General features: G+C 42.8%; 1 protein-coding gene across 1 annotated transcript; it reads left to right on the top strand.

Moving 5' to 3' along the window:
• The first annotated feature begins 2,231 nt into the window (after window positions 1-2,231).
• On the top strand, window positions 2,232-3,242 carry LOC145104343 (uncharacterized). Its single transcript, XM_079041607.1, has 3 exons — window positions 2,232-2,778; window positions 2,871-2,989; window positions 3,060-3,242. The coding sequence occupies exons 1-3, from the start codon at window positions 2,232-2,234 to the stop codon at window positions 3,240-3,242; spliced, it is 849 nt and encodes a 282-aa protein (XP_078897733.1).
• Window positions 3,243-9,184: the final 5,942 nt, after the last annotated feature.

Here is a 9,184-nt window from a genome sequence, read left to right as displayed (position 1 = left end):
CATGAGTAACAAGTGAATACACCAGGGTTATATACAACAATGACCTAACAAACAATGGGATGTGTGCTATCCGCCACACTTCCTGTTCCTTGTTTGGTTGTGGGCTTAGGGCAGATGCGCACGGTCGATTGTTTGTTTACTCTGAGTTTTATACAACTTGTATTCATTTAGTACTCACAGAACGGATTGTAGAATCATTTTTAACTATCTTTCATCAAAGTAGGAAATATAGGATTTTCTAAGAGGAACAGGCGAACTTTTCTAAACAGAACTTACAACTTACAACATTTTACAACAACTTTCTACAACTTACTTACATCACTAAAATCTTATGAACTCACCAGCTTAATTGCTAATCAACTCTTTCAAACAACTTGTATTCTCAGGAGCCTAGTAGACAGGTACTCGCGCTGGGAATTTAGAAAATGGAGCATAATAGCTTCAAGCCATGTTTTTTTATTTGCTTATGTAGTCTATGTTTTGTGAACACACACATTGTAAACACTTTCTTTCTAATGAAATGGTTGTTCATTACTTTGATTACTATGATGCATGTCTTGTGATACTAAACATGACGTCCTCCACCCCCGAACGTTTCCGCCGTTCCGGTTTTGGGGTGTGACACGAACCCTGGGGACTATGTCACCCCCTGCTACCACTACCACATATATCATAACATAACATACAGGCATATCTCGAGTGCCCGACCTACCTTTCGGTCCTAGCAACTGAACGTGGGGACTATTCCCTCCCTACTACCCCGATCACACATAAAGCATAACATGCTAGCACATAAACATATTAGGTAGTAGCAAACCTAGATGAATATCACAAAGACAATCACCTAACATACAACTCCTACTAGAAGGTAACTCACCTCGATGTCGTGCAGTATCTGCACGGTCATCGGCACGGGAATCGACTCATCTCTACTCCCCAATCCTTACACAACAACCTTTTCTGATTACTATTGCATACTTACAACCCCTACAAGGGTCAATCCAAATCCAAGTCAAAGTCAAGGTCAAACCCTGGTCAAAGTCAACATCCAGTTGACTTGACTCGCCGAGTTGGTCCACCAACTCATCGAGTCCCTATCCTTTCAAAATGATACAACCCCCGACTCTACTCGTCGAGTCTAGCAAGAACTCGACGGGTCCTTCTTCAAACATAATATCGGGACCATCTTCAATCGACTCGCAGAGTTCCCTTTGAACTCATCGAGTTCATCTCCCCCAAACGAACGTGTTCAGTCTATGACTCACCGAGTTGTATGAACAACTCATCGAGTCCATCTTCATGAGTTGGGAGATTGGCTTGGACTCTCCGAGTCTGTTCATACACTCGCCGAGTCCTATGATTTCCAGGTCCAAGACAAACCCATAGCAGGCTGAGTGTTCCTTCCACTCAATCTAAACCATTTCCAGGAGTCGTTTTTGGGGAAAAAGCGTCCCGACTCGCCGAGTCCCTCTTTGTCCAACACTATACAGTCGATTATAATGGGTCTTAACGCGTCAAAACCATAGATCTGGCCTCCTAGGGTCCATTTTATACGTAAAGCTACGAACTTGATGTCCATACATGAGGTTTTTGGCTCAGAAGGCTATAAAATGGGGTTTATAAGATCCATGGGCTTCCCATGGCCATAAAGTTGGCACCTTTATGCCATGGGAACCCTCAATGGTTCCAGATCTGAAGCTAAGACTACACAATATGATCCAAACCCAAAGGTGACTTAAAATGTCCCAAAAATGGCAAGATCCAAGTCTTATAGGAGATCTATCAAATGATAAGTCAAGGTTCAAGCTTTTTACCTTGAATGAACTAGAAATGGAGCAAAATCTCTGGACCCACTTGCTTCTTCAAGAACTCCCAAGCTTCCACTTCTTCCTTCAACTTCAAACACACATACAAAAGGCACCAAAAGGCTCAAGAACACACAATAAGGGCTAGGGTTTTGAGTTAGGGTATTTTGGAAGTGAGAGGGACGATGGAGGCTGGTTTGGGACGAGTTAAGTTGTTTAAATAGGGTGCAAACCCTAAATATTAGGGTTTTGTCCAGACAGCTCCTACTCGTTGAGTCGGTCTTCTTACTCATCGAGTAGGTCACTTAAACCCCCGATCCAACAGTCGAGTCTACTCGACGAGTTGGCCCCCAACTCGCCGAGACCCAGAGTAAATTGCCATATTTCTTGAATTTAAATACGTACCAAGAATCGGGTGCTACAAATATGTTCTCTAGTAACGAGTGGGAGGAATGCAAATTTTCTGGAACACCTAAAGGAAGAGCATTATATGGAACAGTGACAAGGATTCAATTTTGGGCCAGTGTGACAAAATGTTTAAAAGTGTTTTCCCCTTTGGTGAAAGTCCTTCGAATGGTTGATGCGGATTGGAAGCCCTCAATGGGTTTTGTTTACTGGGAGCTTAAAGTAGCAAAAGAAGAAATTATGAAAGCTTTGGGTGGTAACGAGAAAACTTACAAGCCTATTATAGATATCATAAACCACAAGATGAAAGGTAGGCTAGATTCAAAATTACATTTGACGGCTTATCTTTTGAATCCTTATTATAATTTTAAGGATTCCCAACTCCAACATGATCCCGATGTAATGGATGCAGTTCTTGAATTTTTTGATACATTACTTTGTGGAGATTTTGAGATGCAAAGACAAGTCGTGATGATAGATTTGCCAAAATACAAGGAAAAAGTTGATAGATTCGGAGCGGATCTTGCAATTAAAGGTTGTATGGTGAACAATGCCGACTTTGATCCGGGTAAGGTGCTATATGTTTATTTTAGTAATTTATAAAATAATAGAAGTTTATATCTATCAATTTAATAATGTGTTTTTGCTTTAAAATTATAGCAACATGGTGGGGACTTTTTGGTGGCTCGACTCCTCATTTGAAAAGGATTGCAATGAGGATTCTTTCTTTAACTAGTAGTTCATCGGGTTGTGAAAGGAATTGGAGCACGTTTGAAGCGGTTAGTTATAAAGTTGTAATCTTTAAATATCAAGAACGTTTTTAACCTTTTGTTATGTGTACTTTTATAGGTACATACAAAGAAACATAATAGATTGGAGACAAATAGATTGAACAATCTTGTTAATGTTCAATTCAATGCTAATCTAATGGAAAAAAACAAAAAGAGAAAAGATAGGACTTTGGAAGTGCTTTTAGGAAATGATTCCCACGTAGCTCAAGAATGGATGATAGATGGAGATGACGGCGATTGAGATGAAGTTGACCCCGAATCAGTGATGGAAGCAATTTATGAAGCTCTTTGGAATAATAATAATCAACTACCTTGTAAAAGTTCAACACCGAGAGAACTTTTTGATGAAGATTTCGAATCCGACAATGAGGAGCAAATGTTTGAAGAAGATGAATATGAGTCGGATGGAGTTCAAATAGTGGAAGAACTTGAAGATTAAAAGAATATGGACATTTAAATATATGAAAATGTGTGTTTCTATTATTATTAAACTTATTTTGGACTTGTAATATTACGGATTATGACTTAAATGTTTAAATACTAGTTATGACTTTTTTATGGTCATTTGCTTAGTATATATTTAATTTTTTGTTAATAAATAATGGTCCCCGATTAATCCCCGTCGAGACTGATTAATCCTTTAACCCCGGTCGACCTTCGAGCTACCATCGAGCGATTTCTGCAACGTTGCAATTTTACAATGAAATTTCCAAAATAAACACACACACTAATGCTAAACACACACACACACACAGCCACCCTAGTGGTGGCCGGCTGTGGCACATGGTGGCAGCCACCACCTCACGTTGGTGGTGGTGTCTTTTCCGGCCAAATAAACACCCATACACGACACCCTCTCACTACAGAAATAAACACAAACGACCAAAGCACACACACAACCACCTTTCACGGTGGCTAGTGGCGGCAGATTAGGGTTACATGGTGGTAGCCACCATGGTTGGTTGCCATGGTGGTCTTCTCGCGTTCTTCCAGCCGACAACTCACCCTCGCACCTGCTATGGCGATTGAAACACGCACACACACGATAAAATGGGATGAAGTACGAATCACACACACGAAACACACACACCACCACCACTCTTGTTGTGGTTTGCGGTGACCGGAAAGGATATCATCACAGTTTGATAGCCGTCGGGACGGAGATGGCGACAGACATAAGGGAAATGGTATAAGAACGGGAGAGGAGGAAAGGGTGGGCCATTACCGGAGATGAGAGAGGCACAGCGGCCCCGACGTCGGCCTTGAATCACTTGTCTGGTAGTAGCAAAACATAAGCAGCGGTGCTCAGCTCGCTTGGTGGCTCACTATGGCTTCACGGAGGCGACGATTGGGACGAGGGGTGATAAGGTGGCGGCGGTTTTAGTTTTAGGGTTAGGGTTTTGGGGTCATATGATCCTTAAAAATGTAAGAGAAGGACTACCGGGTTTAAGTCCCGTCCCCATTAAAACTTATGCTATTTTTCCCATTTAGTCCCTCCCTATAAAGTCTTTTTCAAATTAAGCCCAAATTTTACCAAACAGCCCCCATCTTCTAATATCCCTTCAATTTAAGTCCATTATTTTACCATTTAGTCCAGTCCAAACATTTGGCATTCTAATGGCCCAATATCATATAACCATCAAGGCCCAAACTATGGCCCATCTATGGCCCAATTTTCCAAATTGGGCCCAAACCCTCATATGGGCCTTATCCTAAAGCCCATCTAAATATTCTAGTCCATATGATCATTCTTGGATGGCCCATTATTGGCCCAATTACTAAAACCCAATAGAAAGGCCCAACTCAAGGCCCAAGTGAAATTAGGGTTTCACATAAAATGACAATTAAGGTTAACTGTTTCTCACTTAACCCATTAAGTCCATCACTCTACTAGATAAATCATATGGTGTGATTGGGTGTATTTCACAATTCCATTCCAATGGCCCAAATATCGGTCTCGATAAGTCTAAGGCCCATATATCCAAATTAGGGTTTTCTAAACCCTAATTAGGGTTTCTAACCCCTCACAACCCAATTAGGCCCAAAAGCTAAGTCCTTAGGCCCATTAGGGTTTCATCAGGCCCACTAGGGTTTCACAAGTTGGGCACCACCCACTACCACCTCGGGTAGTGGTGGTCAACGGCAGCGGCCACCACCTCACGGTGGTGGTTGGGGTTCTAGTCCAATCGAGTCCAAGCAATCCAAACACAAACTAAGCACACCGTCACCCAACACGGCAGCCGATGGCGGCAAGAGGCGGTAGCCACCACCCTACGGTGGTGGTTTTCAGTTTCTTTTTATTATTCTGACATGATTACAATTTTACAATGAAATTTCCAAAATAAACACACACACTAATTCTAAACACACACACAGCCACCCTAGTGGTGGCTGGCGGTGGGACATGGTGGCAGCCACCACCTCACGGTGGTGGTGGTAGCTTTTCCGGCCAAATAAACACCCATACACGACAACCTCTCACTACAGAAATAAACACAAACGACCAAAGCACACACACAACCACCTTTCACGGTGGCTAGTGGCGTCAGATTATAGGGTAACATGGCGGTAGCCACCATGGTTGGTTGCTATGGTGGACTTCTGGCGTTCTTCCAGCCAGCAACTCACCCTCACACCTGCTAGGGCGATTGAAACACGCACACACATGATAACATGGGCTGAAGTACGAACCACACACATGAAACACACACACCACCACCACTCTTGTTGTGGTTTGTGGTGACCGGAAAGGATATCATCACAGTTTGATAGCCATCGGGACGAAGATGGCGACAAACATGAGGGAAATGGCAGAAGAACGGGAGACGGGGAAAGGGTGCGCCATTACCGGAGACGATAGAGGCACAGCGGCCCCGACGTCGGCCTTGAATCACTTGTCTGGCGGCAGCAAAACATAAGCGATGGTGCTCAGCTCACTTGGTGGCTCACTATGGCTTCACGGAGGCGACGGCTAGGACGAGGGGTGATAAGGTGGCAGAGGTTTCAGTTTTAGGGTTAGGGTTTTAGGATCATATGATCCTTAAAAATGTGAGAGAAGGACTACTGTGTTTATGTCCCGTCCCCATTCAAACTTATGCTATTCTTCCCATTTTAGTCCCTCCCTATAAATTTTTTTTCAAATTAAGCCCAAATTTTACCAAACAACCCCCATCTTCTAATATCACTTCAATTTAAGTCCATTATACCAAACAACCATTGTCTCTGAAATCTTTACAATTCAGCTCCATATGTTACCCCTTTAGCCCCTGCTACCAAGAATCTATTCAATACCAGTCCAATTGATATAATTCAGACTGTAAATACCCGAACTTATAGCGTTTAGCTCTCAAGACTAACACTAATTAAATTATTATGGCTTCAGGGATTCGATAAAATAATATATAAAATACACCTCAGGATTTTAGGGCTTATTATTTATTTATTAACATGGCTATTTATTTATTTAATAGACGGGGTGTTACAACTCTTCCCCACTTAAATTAGATTTCGTCCTCGAAATCATTCCTTACAATTCCTTACACGCCAAACAACTTGAACGTCATGGCCACAATCCCGAGCATAACCAAGCCTTTCCAAGGCATCTAAAACCATCCCTCGCAGGGCTCTAAAACCCGAAGATGAATGAATTCCTTGCGTCATGACCACCTCTACTCCGTCTGAAATCTGTAGTATCGAGGTGGTCCGACTCCCTAACAGACCGTTGATACTTAATCATTATTGTTGAACTCAACCCATTTATCCCTCAACTGACTACTCAAATTCCTATAACTCGAGGTTCCCACAATAAAACAGGATCACAAACCCGATTATCCCTGCAGGTCACTTAGCATAACCCAGGCAATCTGTTACTCTAACCATACATGAAATCTTAAAATACCATTACTGCTTGAGACACTGAAACTGTCTGAAGCACTGAACTGCCTGAGACAATAAACTGCCTGAAACAGGATGGCGGAACCCTAGCTTCCTTCCAAAGTTCACCGATACCTCCCCGGTCTCAATTCGTTTTCCAGTCATCTAAAATGTCGGGTTCCTTCCTGGTTACTAAGCCAAAGGAACCCATACAGTCGCCCTATACTACTTCCGAACGAAATCCTCATCTACCAATAGCTATCCTTAGTTATCTTGCCATTATGGCTCTAACTAGACCTGGCAAAATCAGACACGACACGACAACCCGACACGAACCCGACACGAATTTAGCGGGTTAGGGTCAGAGATTTCGACCCGTTTATGTACACTGGTTGACACGACACGACACGATAATTAAACGGGTAGGGTTAGGGTCAAGACTTTCAACTCGAAGATGACTCGAAGATGACCCGTTTAATTTTATATATATATATATATATATATATATATATATATATATATATATATATATATATATATCATATTTTTATAAATATTTTCAATATTATACATTTTTAGCGGCCCAAATTCAAGAATTAACAGTAAAATTCAAACATTTAAAGTGACTTAATTTTACTCCTCCTCACTATCTATCTCATTTGCTTCCTAACTCTTAACTCTTTCCATTTTGCTTTCTAAACTTACTAGTATAATTTTTTCCCGTTCCACCTCCCAACTCCAACATTTCAATTTTTCATTTTTTTCATCCATGACTCTTACTTTTCAACATTTAAAATGTTTCAACCCGACATGACACAACATATTTATAAGGTTTAAACCTTAACCCGAAACCCGACACGAAATCGACACAAAAATAAACGGGTTGACACGACACGATAATTAAACGGGTCGGGTTAGGGTCAAGCACTCTCAACCCGTTTAATGTCTTGACACCGCACAAACTTGACACGACACGACACGTTTGCCAGGTCTAGCTCTAACGACGTTCTAGTCTAACTGATCGGGTCCATGCGTCGAATCCTGGCGTCACCGAATCCAAGGCTAAAAGTGATTCCTACATGACCAAAGGTAGCCTTATATCACAAACGACCTTAAACGGTCAATCGCTTCCTTGATCCCATGACTGCAGTGATGTTCCTACGGTCTTATCACTGGCTCAAACAGGTCTAATTCATCAGGGGAAATCCGTAAACCAATCTGTGGACTTGCCATGCCCTCACTGCTGCACCCGAACTGGTGGGCACGGCTGTTCCTTCTGCGATCTAACAACACTCCCAAGCTATCTACCAACCTCGTGAATGCTACGGCTACACCTGAAGACTTACAACACTCACAGACTTACAACACTTTAACACTATTTGACTGCTAGTGAATGCTACGGCCACACCCGCAGACTTACAACACTTTAACACTATCTGGCAGCTAGTGAATGCTACGGCTACACCCGCAGACTTACAACACTCTAACACTATCTGGCTGCTAGTGAATGCTATGGATACACCCGCAGACTTACACCACCTTCTCACACTATCTGACTGCTAGTGAATGCTACGGCTACACCCGCAGACTTACAACACTTTCTCACATTGTATGGCTGCTAGTGAATGTTACGGCTACACCCGCAGACTTACAACACTTTTTCACACTATCTGGCTGCTAGTGAATGCTACGGCTACACGCGCAGACTTACAACACTTTCTCACACTGGGTCGAACACGCCCTTGACCTAACACTCGACTGAACTCATATCCTGACTCGAATCCCCCAACCTGATTTCCTAAGACTTGCTATCTCGTGACCCCGCTACATCAGTACCGCACTCATGTCCGTGATTGAAGCGTCACAGTAAACCACGAAATCATCTACACCCTCTAGCAAGGTGATAATCGGTCCCTCGCCCAACCGCTGTTTGAGAGTCTCGAAGGCTACCTGCTGCTCAGGCCCTCGGAAAAAGGGCACCGACTTCTTGGTCAGTCGAGTCAACGAAACTGCAATACTGGAGAAGTCCCGAATAAATCTCTGGAAATAACCCGCTAGACCCAGGAAACTCCGAATCTCAGTTGGAGACCTCAGAATCTCCATCTACATCACGACCTCTATCTTGGCCGGATCGACCAGAATACCCTTCTGGTTGACAAGGTTCCCAAGAAATTGCACCTTGCGCAACCAGAACTCATATTTGGAGAACTTTGCAAAAAAGTCTCTCCCTCCTCAAAGTCTCTAGCACCTCGCTCAGGTGCTCCTCGTGCTGCTCCTCAGTCTTGGAATAAACCAAGATGACGCTCTACT

The sequence above is a fragment of the Lactuca virosa genome, chromosome 4 (assembly GCF_052849685.1).
Source record: "Lactuca virosa cultivar CGN04683 chromosome 4, Lactuca_virosa_CGN04683_v6, whole genome shotgun sequence".
Classification (NCBI taxonomy): domain Eukaryota; kingdom Viridiplantae; phylum Streptophyta; class Magnoliopsida; order Asterales; family Asteraceae; genus Lactuca; species Lactuca virosa.
This window is presented reverse-complemented; position numbering and strand designations above follow the sequence as displayed.